The sequence below is a fragment of the Typha latifolia genome, chromosome 4, assembly GCF_019914945.1.
Source record: "Typha latifolia isolate L0001 chromosome 4, TyphaL0001v2, whole genome shotgun sequence".
In the NCBI taxonomy this organism is placed as follows: Eukaryota; Viridiplantae; Streptophyta; class Magnoliopsida; order Poales; family Typhaceae; genus Typha; species Typha latifolia.
In genome coordinates, this window is record NC_133089.1 from 9,464,740 (window position 1) to 9,490,098 (window position 25,359).

Genomic DNA, 25,359 nt, shown 5'->3' on the forward strand with positions numbered 1-25,359 from the left:
TATTTATGATTTCAAATGGAGAGATATAGATTGAGAGTTGGGCAATGCAGTACTGCCAAAGTTGCTGCAGCTATATCTTATAATACTCAAACTGAATTGTGGTCCATCTATAGATAGGAGGAGGCACCAAATTTGACGCCAATAACAAAGAATATTTTAAATCAAACTATATCTTCATTACAGTGTGAAAGAAATTGAACAATTTATATCTAATCCACACCAAAATATGCAACCGATTAACAATGAAAAAATTGAAGAAGTTAGTTTCTGTCATTATAATATGAGATTGATAGAGAGAAATTTAAGAAGGTAAAAAAATAAAGAATTAATTTTTTAAATCATGTTTTTGATGAATAAGATCTCTTGACTCCATGTATCAGAGAAATAGATGACAATTTGTTAGATGATAGAAATGACCCATGATTAGATAAGATATTAAGAGAGACCACAATAAGGGTAGAGGCTGATACGAGTTGTTCCGCAGCGAGAGATAGTATACCTAATAGTACCAATCATAATTCTAATGATATACCTGGTGGTGAGATCGTCCCATCTACATTTGCTGAGGAAAGTCATGGAGGCATAAGGAATGAAAATAGAGAAACTGAGGATGTATATATTTATCAATGACGTTATGAGAATGTTACTTCCTATGATTATAGTGCATCAAATATTTATTGTTTGGAGTCATCATAAGATTTATATACTAGTTATTATCCTCAATATCTTCAGTATTCTCAAACACAAGATTCATATATTGGTTATTATCCTTCTCAAACACAAATTATATAATAAAATCTATGCAATATAACTAGTATGATGAAATCACTTTTTAGAGCATCACGTTCTAGGCATCATTATTTACAAACTTATGATGATTATGATGATGAAGATTATAGAAATTTACGAGAGCTAGCTCGGTATTAATCAAAGTTTTAAATTTTAAATAAATTAATACATTTTTTTTTTAAGTTTCTAGGTTTCATATGTGAGTAATTTTTATTTTCTAATTTTTCTATCATTTTTTCTAGATTTTTAAAATTTTTTCTGTATTTTTAAATAATATTTAGAATTTTATGTAATTAAAAAATAGTTTGATCCTACGAGGCCGATATGTATCATTTTTTCGAATGGTCGATACCGATTTTGATCCCAATACTAAGAACCTTGGTAGTTACGGTGGTTCGAGGAAAGGTAGCTTTGATACCAATGATATGAGCCGACCTCGAAAGCTAAGGCTAATGGAGGTGGATGAGGTTGAGAGGGCAGTGGTGTTCAGAATTTGAGCCATTGACCACAAAAAATCAGGTACTTCAATTACCGAAGAAAACATCACAATTAACCTGATTAGTGCACAATAGTGTGAACTCCAATGTGTATCACCAGCTTGTGTTAGACTAGTTTCATGGTTTAGGCCATCTTCACTTAGAAATTCATCTTTCTTAAGTGCTTCAATAATCTCAACAATTCGTTTTTCTTGAAGATCATGCCTCTTAAAAGAAGCTCCAACAATACTAGATGCAAAGCCCACCAAGTTAAATATATTGTGACCTTGGTATGATTTTTTGCAACAGTAACTAATGCCAGCTGAAGTTGGTGAGTAAAAGAAATTCTTTGAGAGCTTTCTTCGTGACAAAGAACTTGTGTCAGAAACATGTACAATACTTAAAAATCTTAAAACAACAACCATTTGCTCTTTGCTGGATATATCACGAGATTCATCAATCAAAACAGAAAAAAAGAAATCTCCAAGTTCATTAACAATAGCATTTGATGTTTCAACTTCACATGCATTAACAATATCCTTCTGAGTATCTGGTGCTGTGAGTTTTTGATTTTCAGGAGCATTTTTCAGTGCAAACTTTCTTATACTTTCATTATGATCAACAAGAAAGTTAAGAAGTTCAAGAAAATTTCCTTAAGTTTTGAGTTATCTAATTCATTGGGCCGCGAAAAGCCAACCCTTATCGTAAAAGAATCTGAATGCAATTAATAGATGCACCTATATGAGTCTGATATTCATTTCAAGTACAATCACATTGTCTATTAAGGGCTACATATGACTACTTTGTTTCTCTTTCATTAGACCTATACATTTCTAATTTGTAAAACCTTTAGAAACAAAAGATTTTCTGCCCCTCTTTCCTTGATTGATTATCTGGCATGACAAGATAACAACACAAACAATATGCAACATCTTTTGCAATACTATTTTCCAACCAAGTAGGAAAATCATCAAGCTAGGCTTGATTAAAATGTCATAAGTGATTCCTATTATTCTTTGAGGAAAATTATGATAATGAGGCTCGAGTGGCGGCAGTTGTCGTAGCTTCCGGTGCTGCGTATCGAGCACTAGCTCGAGTTCACCGTCTCCAAGCCCATCTCGATATTGGACTTGGATAAGAAATCCAACATGTCATAAGCTTAGAATTATACGCGAAAAATGGGAATAAAGCATGGGACTTATTCTCGGAATTTAGCTATAGTTGAATAGGGAGTTAAAGAAGGAAGAATTCAAAAGGACATTGAATTTGCTGATGAGAGTTAACGATGTCGGTCTTGGAGATCGCGGCGGCAATGTCATTGTTTTGCATGTTGTGGCGCTTGTTCTCCTCAGCGTGCAGCCACGAGCAGATGAAGGGCTCGTAGGCCTGGGCGAAGGAGATGGGGGCCTCCGCGGAGATCATGCACACAATCGTCGACTTCATGATATTGATTCGCGCCGGCATGCTCGATCTCCTGCTATTGGTATTTTCAAAACACCTGTAATTGCTGGTGGCACTGCTACAGGAGGTGGTGGAAAGACGCTTCTCCACCTTCACCACTGGCTACTAACGTGACGACGCAATCGACTACTTTGCTAATATTATCCTTTAGCGAAGAAGGGGATTGTCGGATCTTGCGATTCCTTTAGTCTCGGGTTTGGAATTGGGTATACCGCCGGTGGTGGTGTCAGCAGAGTTAGAGATGGGGTGATAAAGATGCTGATATACTTATTGGGGTATGATAGTCATTAGGCATTTTCTATCACTGTCATTAGTCGTTTCACTTTGATCTAATGTTTAGGGGGGACATTGTAACAAAAAATAATCGGCCTATGAGAAAATCGGGTATAATTTAAGGAGTATAAGTGTAATTAACCTAATTATAATACAAAAAATACTACAAAGAATTGTGCAATATAATTAGATTGTAAGTCTTAGAGTGCCATTATATTACCAACCATATGCATATTGAAATAATTATATTACCAACCATATGCATATTGATTCTAAATTCAGATCCCAAGATCTCTTGATATATTTTATTAAGCAAAAATACATGCCTCATTGCAAGCAATAATAATGATAAAAAGATCGATGGTATATACTAGAGTTTAAGAGACTTGATAGTTGAAAGTTTGATACCTTCATTGAGTGAACTCTAGTTAGCATAAATTTTATTTAGGTTAATTTTCTATTTTCTCATTTATTTGGCCTATTCTTATGTAAATTTGTAACTTTCATATTTGGGCCTATTTTAGGCTCAATTTAAGGCCATTTTGTAAGTTAGTATTTAGTATTTAGTTAGGTTTTGTTGGAATCTATATTTTAAGGTCTCTTTGACCAATAATCTGACTAGGAATTTAGGTCTTTTTAGGGTTTCTTTACCCTTTACTAGAAAATGGGATGGAGATCTCATGACTATTGATTTGTTTAAAATAAACAAAGAAAAAAGAAGTTCATTTTCTTCTTATTTCTTGTGAAGTGTAGATTGGTCCAGGGCGAGAAGCCTTACCAGAGTAAAATCAGATTATTGTTCTCTATCTCCTTCTCTATCAGTTTTCCTAGAAAAGGGTTTCTTCGGTATAGTAGCAATAATGTAGGATGGATAGCTCAAATACCAAATTAATATAGGTCGGGTATAGGAGAACAAGAGTTCAAGAAGATCAAAGATATGAGGAAATATTAGTATGGACTACTACAGTATATGCAAGCATGACTGCTACACTGCTACAGTGAATGACACACTGCTACAGTGAATGACACACTGCTACAGTACCGAGACAAAAAATCTTTTGATTCAGCAATGAAAAATCTAAGAAAATGTAGAAAGGAAAAGGAGATTGAGAGTAGAAAGGAGAAGGAGATTGAGAGAAGAGAGAGAATAATGAAGGAAAAAATTAGAATAAAGAAGAAAGAATGAAAAAACAATAGATTAAATGAAGAAGATGACTCGCTCTGGCTCATCAGGATGACACCAAAAGGTTTGTCATCACACCAATATGCTTCACCCGAAGGAAGAAGAAAGTTTAATTTCTTTATTTTTTTGGAATAAAACCATAGCCATCGTTACAAAATGATGTGGACTAGGTGCTTGGGGGCATCCAACTAAGGCTACCGTCTAAAGTGAAAGGTGGCTGATCTAGACTAGTTGCACGCACAGGGCTGATCTGGTCTAGGGGCATATCTCGCCTTGTAAATGGTGAGTTCGTGAGCCCTTAGTGATTGAGGGGATGTGAGACAACCCTAGCTAGGGTTTACGCAGGAGTGGTGTAAGGGGAAAGGTGGCTAGGGAGTCGATTTGGCCAGTTTGTCAGTTTCATTGACAAATTTCGTAGTTAATTTATAAATTTTGCAATTAATATTTACGAATTTCACAATTAAATATTAGCAACAAAAAGAAGAACAAAAATTATTCCAATAGTCAATGCGATAGGAATTGGAGTTTTACTAGGAAAGCTTTCATTTATTTATGGGTGTTAGCAATTTACGTCGTAGTTAGTATACTTAATTCGAATTGGTTGGTTTCACTCAAATATAGCTTAATTTGTTTTGCAAATAAATTGCAATATTTAGTTATTGTCACTTTCATTCATGAATTTCATAGTTAATTTTATGGATTTTGCAGTTAAACATTACCAAAAAAAATAAGAACACAGATTATTCTAATGATAGATAGGATAGAATTGGAGTTTCGATAGGGAAACTTCTATTTATTTATGGGCACTAGCACATTTACGTCGTAGTTAGTATACTTAATTCAAATTGGTTGGTTTCTCTCAAAAAGAACTTAATCTATATTGCAAATTAATTGTGTTATCTAGTTAATTGTCACTTTAATTTACAAATTCCATAGTTAATTACGAATTTTACAGTTATATTTACAAATTTCGTAGTTAAATATTAGCAACAAAAAGAAGAACAAAAATTATTCCAATGGTAGATGGGACAGGAAATTGGGTTTTGCTAGGGATGCTTGAATTTATTTATGGCCGTTAGCATATTTGCACCGTAGTTAATCTATATTGCAAATAAGTTGTGATATTTAGTTGTTGCCACTTTCATTTACGAATTTCATAGTTAGTTTACTAATTTCATAGTTATATTACGAATTTTGTAGTTAAACATTAGCAATAAATAGAACAAAAATTATCCAATAATAGATGGATAGAAATTGGAGTTATGCTAGGGAACTTTCTATTATTTATTTATTGGCGTTAAGTACATTTACGTCGTAGTTAGTATACTTAATTTGAATTGGTTAGTTTCTCTCAAAAGGAACTTAATTAGTGTCGCGAATGATTTGTGATATCTAGTTATTGCCAATTTTATTTACTAATTTTGTAGTTAATTTACAAATTTCGCAGTAATATTTATGAATTTTGCAATTAAACATTAGCAATAGAAGAATAAAAATTATTTCAATGGTAGATGGGATAGGAATTGGAGTTTTGCTAGGGAAGCTTTCATTTATTCATGGGCGCTAGTACATTTATGTTGTAGTTAGTATACTTAATTCGAACTGGTTGTTTTTCCTCAAAAAGAACTTTATTTGTTTTGCAAATAAGTTGTGATATCTAGTTATTGTCACTTTATTTATGAATTTCATAGTTTATTTACGAATTTTGCAGCTATATTATCAATTTCACAGTTAAATATCAGGAACAAAAAGAACAAAAATTATTTCAGTGGTAGATGGGATAGGAATTAGAGTTCTGCTTAGGAAGCTTTCATTTATTTATGGGAGTTAGCACATTTACGTTGTAGTTAGTATACTTCATTTGAGTTGTTGTTTTTCCTCAAAAAGAACTTAATTTGTGTTGCAAATAAGTTTTGATATCTAGTTATTGTCACTTCATTTATGAATTTTGTATTTAATTTATGAATTTCGCAGCTATATAATATGTTTTGAAAAGCGGTAAAGGCGGCCGCCCCGCAAAGTAGCAATGCGGCCTGCCAAAGGCGGGCAAGCCGCATTAGTGCTCGGGGCGGGCTGCTTTGGCACCTAGCGGCTCGCTTTGGTGCATGGCGGCCCACTAGACGCGGGTCGGATCGATATACACGGGTCGGGTCGATATACACGGGTCGGGTAGATATACACGGGTCGGATTCTGGCAAACTTTAAAAAAGAAAATAACATCGATCTCCTCAGTCTTCACTCTCACTCGATCCTCCTTTTCTGCCCTAAGCGGCAACACGAGTGGCAGCAAGCAGCAGCAACAGCAAGCGACAAAAGTAGCACGAGTGGCAACGACGATAAGCAGCAGCAGAAGCACGAGCGGCAGCGACGGCAAGCAGCAACAGTAGCACGAGCGGCAGTGATAGCACGAGCGGCAACGGCAGCAGCGACAAGCGATAGCACGAGCTCATCTGCATCTGTTGCCCCTTCTCGCTCTTTCGCTGCAACTTTCTCTCTCTCCGGCGATGAGATGCTGAGCTATCTCTCGCTCTCTACTTCCCTCTTTTTCAAGCTTTTTTCCTATATTTCCAATTTTACCCCTACTATAAATGGATGACAGACTGGCATTTGAAGTAGTATTGAAGGGTAGTGTGGGGATTTTTTTAATTTTCTAGTTTTTTTAGGATCTTAGTGATTGTTAAATGAGAAAAAAGGATTAGTTATGATTCTATTTTGGCTACTTGTAATCTTAGTATTAATTTTTAGTTATATTAGAATATATTATATATCATATATAATTATTTTTAATTTTTATATATTAAAATACTACACCGCCTTGGCGTCCGCCTTCTGCCTAGGCACTAGGTGGTGGGGTGACCGCCCGCAATTCACGACCACCTTTCAATACACTGGCTATATTATTAATTTCACAGTTAAATATTAGTAACAAAAAGAATAAAAATTATTTCAATGGTAGATTGGATACGAATTGGAATTTTGCTAGGAAAGCTTTTTATCTATTTATGGGCGTTAGCACATTTACATCGTAGTTAGTATACTTAATTCGAATTTGTTGGTTTCTCAAAAAGAAATTAATCTATGTTGTAGATAAGTTGTGATATCTAGTTATTGTTACTTTCATTTATGAATTTCGTAGTTAATATTACAAATTTTGTAGTTAAATATTAGCAAAGATTAAAAAAAATGAATTATTTGGTTTCCTCGAAAAAGGAACTTAATCTATGTTGCTAAAATAACCAATAACTATAATCAATCTTTCAAAAAAATCGAATTGCTTAATTCAAATTTCTTGGTTTCCTCTAAAATGAACTTAATTTATATGACAAATAACTTGTAGCTATGGATATTGCAAATTAGCAAGATATTAGTGATTATGAAAACTCCAAAAGTTTGAATAGAGTTGTATTTCTCTTACTTCTCATCCTCATTCCTTTTATAACTGTAATTTGTAGTTTATTTATAGTTAATCTGTAAAAAAATTTACCCCTCTTCTACTTATTTTTCTATATCTTACTCTTTCACTATCTTATTTTTTTTGTATGAGAGGCTTGTATAGAATTATTTCTAGTACAAATTGGTAGTTAATTTTTCTATATCTCACTCTTTCACCACCTTATATTTCTATATCTTACTTCTCCCTCATTTCTTTATTTTTATGATTGCAATTCGTAGTTTATTTACAAAATTAGAAGTTAATTTACAAAACTTTTCACTTTACTTTTATTCTACTTATTCTTCTATATCTCACTCTTCCAACACCTTATTTTTCTTATATGAGAGGCTTTATATAATTATTTTTAGTGAAAAAAGTAAAAGAAGACAAAGATGATTAGTAAATATAACTGCAAAATTCAAAAATTAATTGCAAAATTAGTAATTTACTGGGAAATTCATAAATTAACTACAAAATTGGTATATTAAATGCAAAGTTTGTAAATTAACCAACTAGATACCATAATTGATTTGTATCACTGATTAAATTCTTTTTAGAGGAAATCAACCAATTCAAATGAAATATACTAACTACAATGTAGATATGCGAACGCTTATAAATAAATCTAAGGTTCCTTAAAGCTTCAATTCCTATTTCATCCACCATTGAAATAACCAAGATAGAAGAAGAAAAAGAAAAAGAAGAGATTGAGAGATGAAAGAAGAAGCAGCAGCATAAGAAAAAGTAAAAGAAGAAGAAGCAACTAGAAAAAGAAGGGTTATTTCTCTCTTACAGTGTCCTATCAGCATTTAATGAGGTACGAAATGACAGAAAGGCAAATTTGGAAGAAAAAAGAAGAGAAAAGCCTGACTTGCGAAGAAAAACAAAAACAAGCTTAAGTGACAAAAATAAAAACCAAGTGTGTTTTTGGTGCAAATTTTCCTCTATATATGTATCTTACTAAATGCATCTAGTATAATATCAATGCATCTAAATATATGGGTGCATGACAATTATGTGAGCGCTAATGATAGGGAGAAAAGAGTGATGAGTGGTGTCAAGGATGTGGCAACTAGTGTAATGGACCTTCACAAACTTCAAAAGAAAGAAATAAAAAGATAAGAACTAATGGCTTTTATTTGTAAGTTTGAAATGCCACAAACAAATACTATTAGCGTAGTTCGCCACACCCAAGAAGGAGAAGAAGGTGAGTGATAAGAATTGATAGATTTGCTACTAAACCAAGGTTTACATAAGAATTTCGTAACTCTTGAGCAAGAAAAATTTCTAAACTCACTTTATATGTATTCCACTTTCAAAACAAGCCTTTTCTAAAGGTGAAACATATTACATTTCCCGAAAGCTAATAATTGGTTACTAAATAACATTAAAGATTAGCACAACTTACTAATGCAAAAAGAACAAGAAAAAGACAAAGAAAAGTGTGCTGGAAGTAAATGACCACTAAACTTCATTAAATAGCCAGCACACTTACTATGTCGAAGGAACTAAAGAGACACTAAAAAAGATGTGCGAAAATTAAAACTTAACTTACATTCTTCTAGTCCTGAAATGGGCTAAATCAAGTACGAACGTAACCTAAGTTAATTACTGTCACAGATGAGCAAAATGGTCCCTTTAGGCTTGAGCTCCACTTCGTTCTTTGTTGAGTCTTCTGTGCCACTCATTTTCTCAACAGATATTGCTCAAGAATAGCTTGAAAAGCTTGGGACTTAGAAAGAATAATTGGCCCATAACTAGGAGCCATTGACCCAACATGAGGCACATTACAATGAGAGAATGAAAGAAAGATGAGAGAGAGAAGAAAAAGAAAAGAGAAGAAGAAGAAGAACCAGGAGGAGAAGGATGACATGGTCACCGATCATTGCCTCTAGATTACCTCTAGTTGCTAGTCATCACCTCTAGCTGCCGCACGCCTCTAGGCCCAACTACCAAACCACCATCTCCTACCCCTTTGCAGGGCGGCCAGTCCTCTGCCTTGCCATGGTAACTGCATTGGCCACTTTTCAGAACATTGACTTGCAGGGTTTACACTCTTGTATAACTCAATAAATGAAGCTATAAATAGGCCTATAGGAAGTCCTTATGATCTATAGAAAGTGTTCATAAAAGTATATTGGTAATTTCCAAATTTGGATGAAACAATTTTTGAGAAAAGAATGTTGTTGCTAAAGTAATGAATACTCTTGTATGGATCATTTGTGTCGGCTGGCGCATCTAATGTTGATGCGGTATTAGGCATGTGACATGGGGGCATAGCAAAGATACAACCATGCTGATAAATATTTAGTGAAATTGAGAAAAAATAAGGAAAGTTTGGGAAAATCACATAACTGCAATATAATTCTAGTAAGATTCATGTCAATCTACTACATATTTGATGATCTCAACTTGAATTTTGTGGTTATTGGTTGAAATTTCATCCATGAATACAAAATATTGTGTTCCCTCAAATTTGGCGGATCATCAAATTGGATTCAAATTGTACATGATTCAGCTAGATTTACCTTCTAGGTGTTGATCTACTTTGAGTTAGCACAAGTTTTTGTCAAATTCAAAATAAAACATGTTTGCAATTTATTATAGCATCAAGATACTTTTGTTCCTTCATGACAATTTAGACTCCTTTCTACACAAATTGCATTTATTATGTCAATATCCTTGGCCAGATGTCCTCAATTTAGCTATTGAAAACTATCTTAGACACTAATTTTAGTCCCTACACGTTTTAGAACTTGGAAAGGTCCTGCACTACGAGTGTGCAACTTCTGAACAACTCCTGAAGGGAACCGTTTGGGTCTAACACGAATCATAACATGATGTCCTACATTAAACTCCTTGCACAAGCACATGTATTTTATACTGAAGATTACTCGCCTCAATTCGCTTAGTAATCTTCTGATGCAAAGAATGAACATGATGTGCAAATGCTTCAGCAAACTCAGAGACTCTACCATGAGATGACATGGGCAATAGATTTAAAGGTTTGCGTGCTTAAAAACTATGAACAACTTCAAATGGATTCATGCCTATGGATCTATCGATGAATTTATTATATGCAAATTGGGCTACAAAAAAAATAACATCCTAATTTCTGTTATGATTACCCATAAGACATCGCAAAAGAATTTCACGACTACGATTGATGACCTCAGTTTGATTGTCGGTTTGGGGATGATAAGCTGTAGAGAATTTCTAACTTGGTGCCAACCATGTGTGATGCAGAATAACGTCTTGATTGTAAAGTTGAGAAGAAAAAATAGGAAGAAATAATCAAACCCGTGAAATCTTTGACAAACACTCAATAGGCAAAAGTTCTCAAAACATTCATTAACCGATAAAAGATGATTACAAGCTTTTATATAGGCAAAATAAAGTAAAAGACAAAAGACGAAAATAGCCCAAGAAGGTGACTAGTCACAACCCTCGTTAAGCCAAAAGGCCACGGTTGCAGCCCTTTTGTGCTTACGAGAATAAACGTGACGAAAAGTGGTGTCCTCACCAATGTGCTATAAGGTTTTCTAAAAAGAGCTCATAAAGCAAATATCTTGGTCATATACAATAGTTTTTGGAAGACCATATAACTCAACTATATAGGCAAAATACAATTTTGCCATATGTGAAGCATCATAGGTCTTAGTACAAAAACTGAAATGATCCTTCCTAGAGAAGCGATCTACGACCACAAAAATTGAGTCATGTTTTCCAAAGGTGTGAGGTAATCCAAGGACAAAATCTATACTTCCGTCCTGCCACGGATGATCAGGCATAGGTAACAGGGTGTAAAGTCCAGTGTTTTGTTTTCTATGCTTTGCCAATTGACAAGTCCTACATTGGCCAACTAATACGTCACATTTGAGACTTGGCCAGTAGAATTGGCGCTCAACTTCTTAGATAGTCTTATCACATCCAAAATGACCCGACAACCACCAGTATTTATTTCCCAAACTAGGAAGTCACATACGGATGCACGAGGAACATAGAGCTTGTTAGCCTTAAACAAGTAACTGTTCTGGAAGGAATAACTGTCCAGAGCTATGTTTGGGTCATTCAGCAAAATGAGAACAGTTTTTCCAAAGTCCAGGCAAGACATATATTCTTCCTTTATTTTGTCAAATCTAGTAACTTTAATGCTAATGGCAAATAGAAGGCTAACTCGTTTGCTAAGCGCATCAACCACCTTATTCTCAACCCTAGTCCTATGCTTGTGTATAAAAGTGTACTCCTGTAAAAACTCGATCTAATGAGCATGTATCAAATTTAGTTTCTTCAGAGAATTTAGGAATCGAAGAGCTTCGTGATCAAAATATAGGTTAAATTGCGAGAGTAAATAATGGTGCTAATAGAGCAAACCATGAATAATCGCATAAAATTCCTTATCGTAACTGGAGTACTTTTGTTTGGCCTCATTTAGTTTCTTGCTGAAATAGGCAACAAGATGACGTTCCTAGCTAAGAACACTGCCAATCCCGATGCATGAGACATCGCATTCCACCTCAAAGGCTTTAGAAAAGTTCGGAAGATTGTCATTCTTTTCTTAATTTCTTCTAAAGTCTTATTTGTTGACTTGCTCCAGTGAAAATCTTTTTTCTTGAAACAAGCAATGGTTGGGGACATGATAGTGCTAAACCCTTGAATGAAGCATCGATAAAAAGTAGCGAGGCTATGAAAGCTACGCACATCATGAATGTTTCGTGGTTTCAGGAATCAATGATTGCCTTGATCTTTTTAGGGTCGGTGTGGACTCCTTCAGATGTAAATACAAAATTACAAACCCTAAGAAGATGAATTGATCCACAAGAAAGAACATTTTTTTTCTATTGCCATAGAGTTGAGCAACATGAAGCACAAGATAGACTTGACGCAAATGGTTCAAATGAAGCTCTTTCAACCGACTATAAATTAAAATATCATCTAAGTGGACCACAAGAAATTTTTCCATGAATGGTCGAAGCACTTGTGTCATAACACGGATGAAAGTGCTAGGGCATTAGATAAACCAAAAGGCATCACCAACTATTCATACAACCTGTCTTTCATCTTAAAAGCGGTATTTCATTTATTGCTAGGGCGAATTCAAACTTGATGATAACCACTTTTGAGATCGATTTTGGAGAAAATTGAAGCTCCCGCTATCATGTCTAGCATGTCATCAGCCGGGGGATGGGAAAATGATATTTGATCGTTATTCTATTGATGGCTCAACTATCGACACACATACACTAAAACTCATCTTTCTGTGGTGTGAACAAGGTAGGAACAACACAAGAACTTAAGCTCTTGTGAATGAAACCCTTTATAAGAAGTTCATTCACTTGACGTTGCAGTTCAACATGTTCTTTAGGGCTCATTCGATAGTGTGGCAAGTTTGGGAAAGAAGCCCTAGGGACCAAGTCAATTGCATGTTGGATATCACGCAAAAGAGGCAATTGATCTAAAAGATTATTCGAGAACACATCTTAAAACTCATTTAGCATAGGAGCAGCTTCTTCAGATGACGGTATGAGGGTAAGGCTCCGAACTTCACGAGCTACCAAGGCAAACACAATAGAGCATTGCTTTGCTTCCTTCTCAAATTCTTTAGAATTTATTATGTGCAAACCCTTTTTATTAGGAGCATTTTTCTTGTTATCTTTGTGAATTATTCAAGGTTCCAAAAATCGGTATCGGGATCAAGATCGGTTGTCCAGAAAAACGATACGTATCGGCCGCCTGTATCGGATCGAACTATTTTAATTAAATAAAATTCTAAATATTATTAAAAATGTTGAGAAATTTCTAAAAATTTAGAAAAAATTATAAAAAAATAAGAAATAATAATTACTCACATATAAAGCCTGAAAAATAAAAATCTCTCTTCCCCCCTCTCTTCTTTCCTATCCCTCTAACTGTTAGTCTGAAATATCCATTCTCTCTCATACTTTTTTTTCCTATCTTTCTCTCTCTTTCTCACCCTCTTTTTTTTTATCTTTCCCTCTCCCTCACTCTCTCTTCCTTTTTCTCTCTCTCTCTCTCTCACCCTTTTTTTATAAATCTCTCTCTCTCTCGACAAAGAACAAAATGTCACACAGAAGCTTGTCTCTTCTTCTTTGCTGGAGGTGTGTCTGGCTGAAACCGGCGGAGTCCCGGCTGGTTTCGGCCTGGATTGGGATCGGCTATAGCCGATCCCGATCCGTTTCAGCCGATCCCACTCTGGATCGGCCGAAACTGGAATTCTTGGAATTATTTTTGGATGCATATCATTTATCTTTATTTTCTTGCCTTCAAAAGTGAAAGAGCACGAGTTGGAATGCCCAAAGATGGTTACATCATGATCAAATAACCAAGGGCGGCCTAAAATAATATCCTACGTCAATTGGCACAATATCACACTACATATCTTATAAAAAAGGAAAGTGATAGGAACTTGGTATGTGAGAACCGGAAAAAAAAAATTTTGAGAGAGGAGGGTGCACGTGCTCTACACGTGCAACCCCCTCCCCTCTCCCTCTCCGGCACGCGACGAGGTGCAACAGAAAATTTGCCAAATCCAAATCTAATTCAGATTTGGATCTTTGCCCTATAAATTAAATCCTAATTTCTCTCCCCTTAATCCCCCTTAGCCTCATCTCTTCTTCCTCTCCTCTTTCGCTTTCTTTTTTCTCACCGTCGGAGTGCCGCCGTGGAATCGGCCTGTCGGAGTGCCGCCGGAGCCATCGAAGGCCACCACGTGACTTCTTGGTAAGCTCTCTCCCACCCCTCAAATTTAATTAAAGTTTAATAAGGTAAATTAGAAATACCTAAATTTGGGTTTCTCGGCTTCATCGGCAAATCAGGCCAACCGGCGGCTTTGGGTCGTAACTGCTTCGTCTCCGGAAGCTGCGTGCTCTAACCCTGATGTCGATGATATCTTCTAGGAAGCCCTCGTGGCTCGGGTTGTAGTTGGCCATGGGTAGGAAGTCTTCCACTGTTGGTCGTCGTGGTCGACCTTCCCTCCAGTGCAAGTCGTCAAGGTCTCTAGGGAAGCTCCGACGAGGTCAATAAGTTGCCAGCGACAATGGTCGTCGGCGATGCTCTCTCTCCCTTCCCTTTTCTCCTCTCTTCTTTCTCCCTCACCGATCTCTTTGGGGAAGAAAAAGGTTGGTCTCGGGTTCGGGTTTGGGTTGCAGACCTGACCCAACTCGACCTCTAGCCTTAAGTCATGGGCTGCAGGCCGACCTGCAGCCCAGTTCCTTGTTGGCTTTGGGTTGGGCCTTGGCCCAGCCCAACTAGCATGAGGTGGAAGGGTGGGCTGTGGACTAGCTACAGCCTAATCCAATCCAATGGATTTTGTTCAGCCCATTATAGTCATTTATTTGGTTTTAAAAAATTCAAAAACTTAATTAGGGATAAAAATTAAATTATGGTTACTTTTGTATTGTTTAAAGGTGGTGATTTTCAGCACGCGGACTAGAGACTAAAAATTTCAATTATCTAATTTAGACTCAGGTGAGTGGGTTCACTCACATATTTATTCTTATTATATTTCATACCTTTGTCAGATCATGTGATTTTGTGTGCAAAAATTATTTATTTCATCCTTACGTGCAAATTTTAATTGTTATATTTTCTGTGTGCATTTAATCATTATACTCAGTGCATCGCCATACCTTGTCCAAATATTAAATTTTAGTGAAAAAAAATGAGACTAATATTGGTACGACTTAGAGAACAGTCCCGGTATAAATCGCTTACGGTTTTTCGTGGTGATTCAAATCTATCTGGAAGTCCAGGGGAAAGTTATAAATCATATCACTGCGGTGACTTTCTTAGGTGACTCTGGCGGGGTTAGGGAACAGTCATAGGATAAATGAGAAACTTCTTAGGTGACTCTAATTTCTTTCAACGGTTAGTGGAAAAGACAGAGTGACAAAGTGTGTTGATCACATAGTGATACCATCTGATGACCCTAACCGGATCAGTATGAAGAAAAGCCCCGAGCGTCATCTCGAGGTGACTTCTAGTTGATGTGGATCCATAGGGTATAGACCCATTGAGACATATGACAATATACATATTGGAAAGATGTTAATATGTTAAAACTATGCAAAGTTACAAGTTTTGACTCGCTATTATTATTATTGTCATTATTTAAAGAGCATGACTATTGCAAATTGTTATGGATATTGTGGATTTAGTTTAATTTTATTCAACATTAATATAATTTAGAATTTATTTAGTTTTTGAGTGGATTCCACTCACTGAGCTATAGTCGTTGGCTCATAGATTTGTTTTTTTTATTATTATATTTATCTATCTCAGGTAATAGTCAGCGGGGTGACTGAGCGAGACGTACCCGAACTCCACATCCACTTAGGATCCACCTATTTACTTTTTTGCTCTTTTGCATTTTATGCTTTAGATTAGAAATTAAATTTATTTCGTTTAGAGATTCAAAAACAATGACATTATTTTATAATTATTGCAATTAGTTTAAATTTAATAAAGAAGATCTTAATTTATTTATTTTTGCCATCGTACACTTAGGAAGTATTAATAAAGCTTCGTGTATCTCAAGCATATTGAGGTGCATGGCCGGTCATGATTCCTATTTCGGGTCGTGACATGGTATCCCTTATTTATAATTATTGAGGTATCATTGACCCAAGATACATTATAAGGGTTCGGATGAGGTGTGGATTTTAATGCTAAGTGAGATACAATGCTAGAAAAGACGGCATTAATGTAGCTTCCATTGTTGATGATCATCTTGCAATCTTTGGTCTTGCATTTGATGTAAGTGTGGAATATTGCATTTCTTTGCCAATTATTAGTCTCTCGGGGTTGCGTCAAAGCGCAACGAACGACGGCAACAGTATGGTTTTCGTAACCACAGTCATCATCACTATCTTAGACGTCATTGGGGTCGGGTGCATAAACTTGCTCATCAAGCTTGTCTTTCCCTATAATGTCATCCTGTTTCCCAAGGTAAAACCTTTCGAGGCAGTTTGAGGCTACATGACAAACCTGTCTACATTTGTAACATCAATGGTGTCATTGACAGATGTAGTTTCATTGAGGAGCCCTTTTCCTTTATCAGGTTGGGCAAGCGCGGCAGTTTAGGTAGTTTTGAAAGGTACCATTGTCGTTTGAGCTTTTCTAGTAGGTGCGTAATTGGGAGGTGTGCGCCCAATTGGTCGCCTAGGCAAATATTGCATACTAACCATCTCGTAGATTAACGCAAGAGTGTAAGCCTAATCCAAGGAGGTAACCTCTTGGAAAACTAACTCTCTTCGGATGCCGTCGTTAAGCCACGCCTAAACGTCTCAGCATCATCCTCTCATCCTCCACAAAATTACACCTCAACATATACTCCTTAAATTGAGACATAATTACTTAGACCTATTTTCTTATCTAAAATTTTTCCATTGATCCAAAAAATCACCAAGATAAGAGTGGTAAGTACTTTTCTTTTAATTTTTCTTTCATTTCATGCCAATAAATGATTAGAGGTTGATTTCATCGCACTAAGATTTGCTTTATACTTTGCCAAAACAATTTGGTTCTACCGGCTAGTTTCATTTGGGCAAATCTAACTCTTCGATTTTTCGGCAGATCATATCACTCAAAAAAGTGGCTTATCTCACGGAGCTAGTCAATAAACATAGCAGGATCTAAACAACCGTCAAAAGTGGGGGCATCAACAATAATGTTGTTTATAAATTGATCTTCTTAATTTTGAAATTTTTTAAAGGCAGCATTGCCTTTAAACCCTCTGTTATTGTGAAGATCAAATGCATCTTCACGATAATTTTGCCTAGGGTAGTTCTTTTTCATGACCTCTCTCGTGGTGAGAATAGTATATAAGGCTTGTCGATGGGTGTCGACATTAGGAGCGGCACGCCTAGCACCCGTGCTAGATGAATTGACGTCATTTTTGTTCTCATGTTGTTCACAGCCTATATCAATAGCCTCAAGGCGGGCATTGAAGTTGTCCAATCTAGTCCTAAAATTTTCAATAGACTCTCGGCAAAATCTACAAAAATCTTTCATAGCATTGGGTTCCATAACAGACTGGGATGTGTTAGAGATTACCTTACCACTAAAAAGGTTCATGCAATGTGTCTTCACTACTGAGGGAATAAATGCAATAAATGAATAATGAGATGCAAACTAAGAGATCACAGCAAACAATGAGAGTAATAGATAGAATAATCTACAACCACTTATGAAGTTTTCAATAAAAGCTAGCCAGATTCAGAAGAAAGTTGTAAATCAGTTGTACACGCTCCCAAGATTGAAATGGTGACTTTAGATATGTCAAGATTTTCTCTCTAACCTAGCTAGCTCTACCATTAATATTAATTGTTTTGATTTAAAGAATCAATATAAGTAGGTGGATAATAGCAAGCTCAAGCATTTGTATTAATGAAACAGATATAGGGTTACAATCCACACTAAAAAAAGATGGTTGCTATTTAAAGATCAACAAATAACACTTAAGAAAGAATGGATGTTATTGAATTTCGCAAATCGATTGAAAGGTGGCAGCGGTCTGACAGCAGTAGCAGCGGCGATGGCTACAGTGCTAGCAGTGGTAGTGGCTGTGGCGGTAGTAGCAGCAGTGGCAGACAACACTGGTTGCGGTGGTGGCAGTGGAGGGAGCTGCAGTGGTGGCAACAGTGGTGGTTGTCCCTGCCGCTAGTACCACAGGGCACGACGGGGCCAAGGAGGATGGTGGCGTAGGCGACAGAGTCTGCAGGGAGCAAATGGCGGCGGTGGTGCAGCAATGAAGGTGGTGGTGCGGCGGTGAAGGCGGTGGTGCGATGGTGAGGCAGTGGAGGTCAGAGGGCGCGACGGGGTGGGAGGGCTGAGGAAGACGATCGGCTGTCGCGGTGGAGGGCGGCGGCGTCGTCCGTGGAGATCAGCGGCAGGTCGTTGAATGGAGCAATGTTGGTGAAGATGATGGTGTGGAGGTAAGTGAAGGTGGAGGCTAGGGCTAGAGAGGATGAAGATGAGGAGATTTGGAGGTGGGATCGACTAGGAGAAGAATTGGTGGGGGATGGGTTAAATTAAATGGGTGTGGATTATGGGTAAGTGGGTCGGCCTTTTGGGCAAGAATCCAATCCACTATGGCTAAAAGAAAAGAAGATGATCTATTAATAAAACTTATTTTTGATGATTTTCTAACTTAACGTGGAGATTTAGCAATGGTAATGGTTCCTTTTGTCAAAGGTGATCTCGTGTAACTCGGATCCGGATACTGATGTTGACAGGCGACGGATTTTGTGGCGCTTTGGTGTTCGTAGAGCGATTCATCTGACAAATAAAAGATGTGGCGCAGCATAGAATCTAGGGGATGAAGCATCCATATACCGGTAAACGATTGGCTCTGATACTAAAGCTAATGCAGGACAACTTCTCGATTGTAAATTTGAGAAGAAGTAGGAAAAATAATTAAACCTAGGAAATCCACTAACCAAGGTGTCGAAATCTACCAACGTTGGAATCCACCAACAAACTGGTATGTGAAAACTCTCAAAATATCCATTACCCTATAAAAAGAGGATTATATAAGCTTTTATATAAGCAAAGCATGACGAATAGTGGTGTCCACACCATGTGCTCTTTGAATTTGATACTATCATCAAAGTTTTGTGTTGTTTCATATTGTTGCACATTCCTGTATTTCTTATATCACTATTTATGAATTAAAGTGCTGCACAAAAGTTTGTGTGCCTGAGATGTAAGTGCCAACAACATGCTAGCACCAAAGAGTCATCCTGCTGTGCTATTTATGGTAGGAGGGGCGATGGCGGTAAGGAAATTGAGGGAGAAGAGAGAGAAGTCCGTTATTGCTTGGTTGAGGGAGGAACAAGGGACTAAGAAAGGTTGGATTGGGCTCAGGTCCAACACTGGCTGAAAGTCGACCTTTATTTTCCTCTTCCTAACAGAAAATTAAACCTAGCTGGTTGCTTCTCCCATCTTTCTTCTGCTCTTCTTTTTTGTTTCTTTATCTTTGTTTGTGGGTGTGATGCCACTCAGGAGCAGCATGAGTCTTCTGCTCAGCATGATTCATGCAAAGAGGATCCTGATACACTGTCATGCTGATAGGATTGTGCCATGCCTCGGTGTTATAATCTTAGTGCATGATACAATTTATCAATGAACTTCGTTAGCAATCAAGTTTCCCTTTACTTTGTTCCTCACCAACTGCCCTTTCTAGTATCTGCTGATGAAAAGAATCCTGGAGAGGAATGAATAAAGTGGATTACTGAAGGTTGTTACTCCATTACTAGGCATAGGACATCTTTTAATGGCCGACCTAATTTTCCTGATATCAGCAATAGTGAGGTCATGAATCACTTTTCAAGAATTTTCTGTTGGAGACAGCAGAGAATTATTTGTCCTCCTAGGAAGTGAAATTTGGAACTTCATAATGGCCTGATTTAGGAGGCTTTGCCCTCTTCATTGGATCTTTTAGACCTGTTGAAATTTTGTTTAGTTTTAATTTCTTTCTTGCTGAAATAATATTGGTACTTGTTCTGACGTATCTAATGTTAGCATGCATGTTTCCATACTCAAACTACTTCAATTATTTTTCCTAGCCGCAGTATGTTAATCTGCAGGTAGAAGAAGATCAAATTATTCTTCCATTCCTTACATTAGTTTCGTTCATTCCATTCCTGGAGAAAATATTTCAACAAGTCCTAATTAGATAATAATAATCAAAATTTTCTTATAGAACATCTGATCTACATATAGCTTGTAACATATTCAAATATAAAATTCCAAATTTTACTGAAATTTGGGGTACTGCTACAGATTTTAATGTGATTTTCGTAGGGCAAGGTGGGCCTAGATTATGGATATATATCTTCCATATTGCTGAGTTGAAAGAACTGAATAAGATTCTTCTGTTTGATTCATGTGAAATACAATAGGAGTTTCAGATAGGTCCATTAGGGCATTGTATTGTTTGCAGTTTTCTTACAAACAATTCATGGTGGCACTGCTATGTCCTCTATCATTACAGTACTATGTCAGGTTGGAAAGTCCTCATGATCATCTCTGAGAATGCAACTGCTTTTTGTAGAACATTTATTTATATGTAGCATCATGGTTCATAGTTTCAGTCGATCTTGATTTGGGTTGGCTGAAATAGATAGGATCAGCCATAGCCGATCTCGATCTCAACCGAAACTAGTCCACGATTGGTTTTGCTGGGATATCTACTGGAGCAGCAAAATATTGATTGGCCAGGTCGTATCTACCCGAAACAAACCCTCCTTGTGTCTACCACCTACTCTCTCTCTCTCTATCCCCCTCCCTCCCTCCCCAGAGTGTGTGTATGTGAGGGAGTGAGACTTCATAGATATGGGGAGGAGACTGGGAAGGACTTTTCAATTTGTGAGAGATAGTAAGTGGGAGAGTAAGAGAGTTTTTTTTTTAGATTTTATATGTGAGTTATTTATTTTCTCTAATTTTCTATTATTTTCATATAAAAATTATAATTTTTCTGTATTTTTAAATTTTTTATGTAATTAAAAAGTAGTTTGATATCGAAAACTGACGAACATTGTACTGCATCTATTTCATGGCTATTTCTATTGATATCCTGTATTATACATGGACAAAGTTGGACTCGGAACTTAGTATGTTAATTTAATTTCCTGACTGCATATATTTCTAATTAAATAACGTTCTTGTTATGGAGCTTCTCTTGTGAAAGGAAATTAAAAGTAGTAATGTGCAGTCTTCTTGTCCACTTGTAAAGAAGAATTAGATTCCTGTAATTCAGAATAACATTATTTTAATATGATCTCCATCACTTAGCATTTCTTAGAGCATATATGTTTTACTTTTTTATTTGGTGATTCATGTCTTTTACAAAGGAAAAGTAGTTACAAGGAAAACCATGAAGTCTTTTTTTTTTCTTTTCAAAAAAAGGAGGAAAACTATAAATTCTTGCTTAATAGATCTGTTTGCTTAGTTTTAAATGCTTACGTGGAGTAGAAAAAGTTGAGCAAAGTAGGAGTTAAGCTATCTGATTATCTTTCTTTGTTTTTTATTAGTATTTTCCAACTAATGTGCAAACTAAACTCACGCATTTTCTGATTCCCCAGGCATATTCCAATATGATAGCTGAGAGAAGGAAAAATGTGAGTAGTGGTATTGAAGATACATACGGGATTAAACAAAGCCAATGATCAGGATCATTAAAGATCTTCAAGTTTGTATGCGTCTATAAAATCTTTGCAGAGATTCATGAAAGATCTGTGGGAGCTTCATGTTATCGAATATTTTGTATGGGTTTCCTCAAGATTGCCTCGCAGAGCAGTTGGTAACTCCCTATATTAAAAAAGTTCTTACCCGAAAAGGAGGGAGTGAAGTTTCTTACAAGACTCTTAGGATTTATATACTGGGCTTTATGGTCTATTACATAGTTATGCTTTGTACCTTTGTTCGCTTCTATATATAGTTATTTGTTTAATTTTCCTAGAATGCGTTATTTTTAACTTTAAATGTTGAAAGATATAGAAAGTTCAGCTTAGAGAAATTATTTTTGCAGATTCACTTATAATCTGGAGATGTCAAGAGGATGTCCTTTGCTTTGCTACATTGATACCATCGGGCAAGTCGAACTGACTTGTACCGTGGCCACCTATAAGTAGCTAGGTGCATACCATATTTGCTTTATAGAATAAATTGTTCTTTGACCTAGCTCTCTTTTATCTGCTATCTCGTTGTCTCCACCAACAAACAGCAGCCACAATCTCGGCTGCACAGCCTCTAACCCCCTCGACTAGTCAATCACCTAAATCCCTTAGTGTAACACCCCTGCACGGTATGGGCATGTGCACCCTCACACGCTCACACGGCATGCGCGACGCACGCGACAGGTTAGGCGGGGCTCGTCATGCATAGATACACTCTTGTGCTTATATAATTATGACATTATTAAATAAAATCTACAAACATATTCATATTTATATAATCTATTACCAAGTAAATTATTTACTAATTAAATAAATCTGTTAACATATGAACATCCAAGTCCATAATAATATATATTAGATCACTACATAATATAGTAGGGTCTATACAGGCTATGTCAAACCATCAAGATGTAACTAAAATAATTGGTACATAAGTATACTATAATTTGACATATATTATGCAAGTCATCATTAGATACAATAAAGTACAAATATAACAAATCACGATACAACTCAATTTTTATACAAATTATCATCTATGTCGTCACGCACTTATAGCTCGCCTCATCATCCTAAAATATTTTTTCAAGATATCTCAAGTTGTTATCACGTATCACATATTTGAAGGGTTAGAAAAAAAATAAAGAGAGTCATAAGCAAAAGGCTCAGTGAATAAATTTTATCCCAAATCAGTGATGCTAAATAGAGAGTAAATCATATACTGGATAATATGAATCATATAGGAGCATCATATCATGAATGAGTATATAAATGTATCCTCAATAATATATAAATGAGGATAAGACGTTTGGGATAAGACTACTCATATCTGATTAGAAGATATAAAACATATATCACTCATGTCCGCCAACTGAGAGTCAACACATCGCTAATCGGATCCACGGGGTCTCATAGGGTCAAGCACTCACACCTGCTCAAGTGGAGAAGCGAAGGGCCAAAGGCCTTTGCTTTTGTTGTGATGAGAATTTCGTTCCTAGACATCGTTGCGCCAAATCGATGGGATTGGTGATACTAATAGATGGATTGGAGGAAGCTGTGGATGAGGTTGTAGTTGAAGATGATGGTGTGGCTAAAGAGCAAGGAGTAGCGGAGGAGAAGCCCGTGGAAGAAATTATGGCCGAAATCTCTCTCCACGCCTATTCCGGGACAGTCGCACCAAAGACCTTGTGGGTGAACGGTGTAGTCAAAAAGACCAAGGTGAGAATCCTGATTGACATTGGGTCCACTCACAACTTCATCGACGAGAGGCTTCTTCGGAAGATTGGGCTTGAGTTGGAACCCACGGACGGGTTCAATGTGACGATCGGAGATGGCACCACATTGCAGGCTGATTTTATTTGCGGAGGCGTGGAGTTGAAGGTGCAAGGCCAAACTTTCACATTAGATATTTATCCGTTGGCCTTGCAGGGTGCCAACATCGTCTTGGGGACTCAATGGCTTCAAAGATTGGGGCCCATGACATTTGATTTTATAAACCTCACACTTATATTTCGGAGGAATGGTCGGAGAGTACTACTGGATGGAAATCAGCTACGGCAAGGGCTAGCGTTGCAACCGCTGTTTAGGCTTCCATGTGTAGGGGACCAAGCTCTACTCATGCAAATGGCTATTGTTGAACCAGAACATCCACCACCCAATGGAATACTCGCTGACATGAAGGAACTGCTGTAGGAATTCAGCGACCTCTTCGAGGAGCCCCGAGGATTGTTGCCGACTCGTCACTATGACCACCGAATCCAAATTATCCCAGGGGCTGAACCAGCCAATGTTTGGCCGTATCGGTACCCATATGTCCAAAATGAGGAGATCAGCAAATTGTAGTCGAGATGTTAGAGCAAGGGATCATCCAGCCGAGTAGAAGCACCTACTCATCGCCGGTGCTGATTGTTCGAAAGAAAGACGAGAGTTGGCGATTTTGCGTCGACTACCGAGCCTTGAATACAATCACCGTCAAAGACCGGTACCCAATACCGATAATCAAGGAGATGCTGGATGAATTCACAAGGTCAGCTTACTTCAACAAGCTTGACTTAAGAGCGGGGTACCATCAAATTCACGTCGACCCGAAAGATGTACACAAAACGGTGTTTCGGACTCACGATGGCCACTACGAGTTTTGAGTCATACCGTTTGAGCTCACCAACGTGCTGGCGACCTTCCAAGGGCTGATGAATGACCTTCTTCGTCTGCTCTTGCATCGGTATGTGCTCGTCTTCTTTGATGATATTATAGTGTACAGCAAGAGTTGGAGCGAACATTTGCGGCATGTGCGTGAGGTGTTGAATATCTTGCGGCTGAACCAATTGAAAGTCAAGATGAGCAAGTCCCTTTGGGGTGAGCCACGAGTGTAATACTTGGGTCACATAATCTTAGCGAGAGGAGTAGAAGCCGATCCAAGCAAGATCAAACACATGGTGGACTGGCCCGATTCCCACTAATCCGCGGGAATTGAGGGGATTCCTTAGGTTGACGGGGTACTATCGGCGATTTGTTGCCAATTACGGTAAGATGGCTGCGCCGCTGACATCTTTACTCAGAAAAGAAGGGTTTCACTCGACGAGCAAGGCGACGGAGGCTTTCAAAGAATTGAGGCGGACATGTTTACCACGCCGGTTTTGGCTTTATCGGATTTCAGCAAGCCCTTCGTAGTGGAATGCGACGCCTCAAGTGCAGGCATTGGAGCTATTTTGATACAGGAGGGTAGGCCCGTGGCATATATGAGCAAGGCATTGTCGAACCAGTCACGATAATTATCCACCTATGAGCATGAAATGCTAGCAATTTTGCATGCCATCACTAAATGGCAACCTTATTTGATTGGCCAACGGTTTACTATCCGCACGGACCAGCGTAGCTTACCCTACTTCATGAAGCAATGTGTGCACACCCTGACACAGCAACGATAGATCATAAAACTCCTTGGATATGACTATGAGCTAGTCTACAAAAAGGGGATCGAGACCGAGCCGTCGATGCCCTTTCGCGCCAACCGGACGCAATCGAGCTCACTTCCTTTTCAGCACC

General features: G+C 37.3%; 1 protein-coding gene and 1 pseudogene across 1 annotated transcript in view; one reads left to right on the plus strand and one right to left on the minus strand.

Moving 5' to 3' along the window:
* The window catches only part of LOC140785465 (uncharacterized), a 35,279-nt gene extending 13,125 nt beyond the window's left edge, over window positions 1-22,154 (plus strand). The window contains exon 3 of the mRNA XM_073133290.1: window positions 21,721-22,154. Within this exon, the coding sequence (XP_072989391.1) occupies window positions 21,721-21,804 (84 nt within the window). The 3' untranslated portion in view covers window positions 21,805-22,154. The remainder of the gene's footprint in view (window positions 1-21,720) is intronic.
* Window positions 1,175-2,024, minus strand: LOC140787522 (uncharacterized; annotated as a pseudogene).
* Window positions 22,155-25,359: the final 3,205 nt, after the last annotated feature.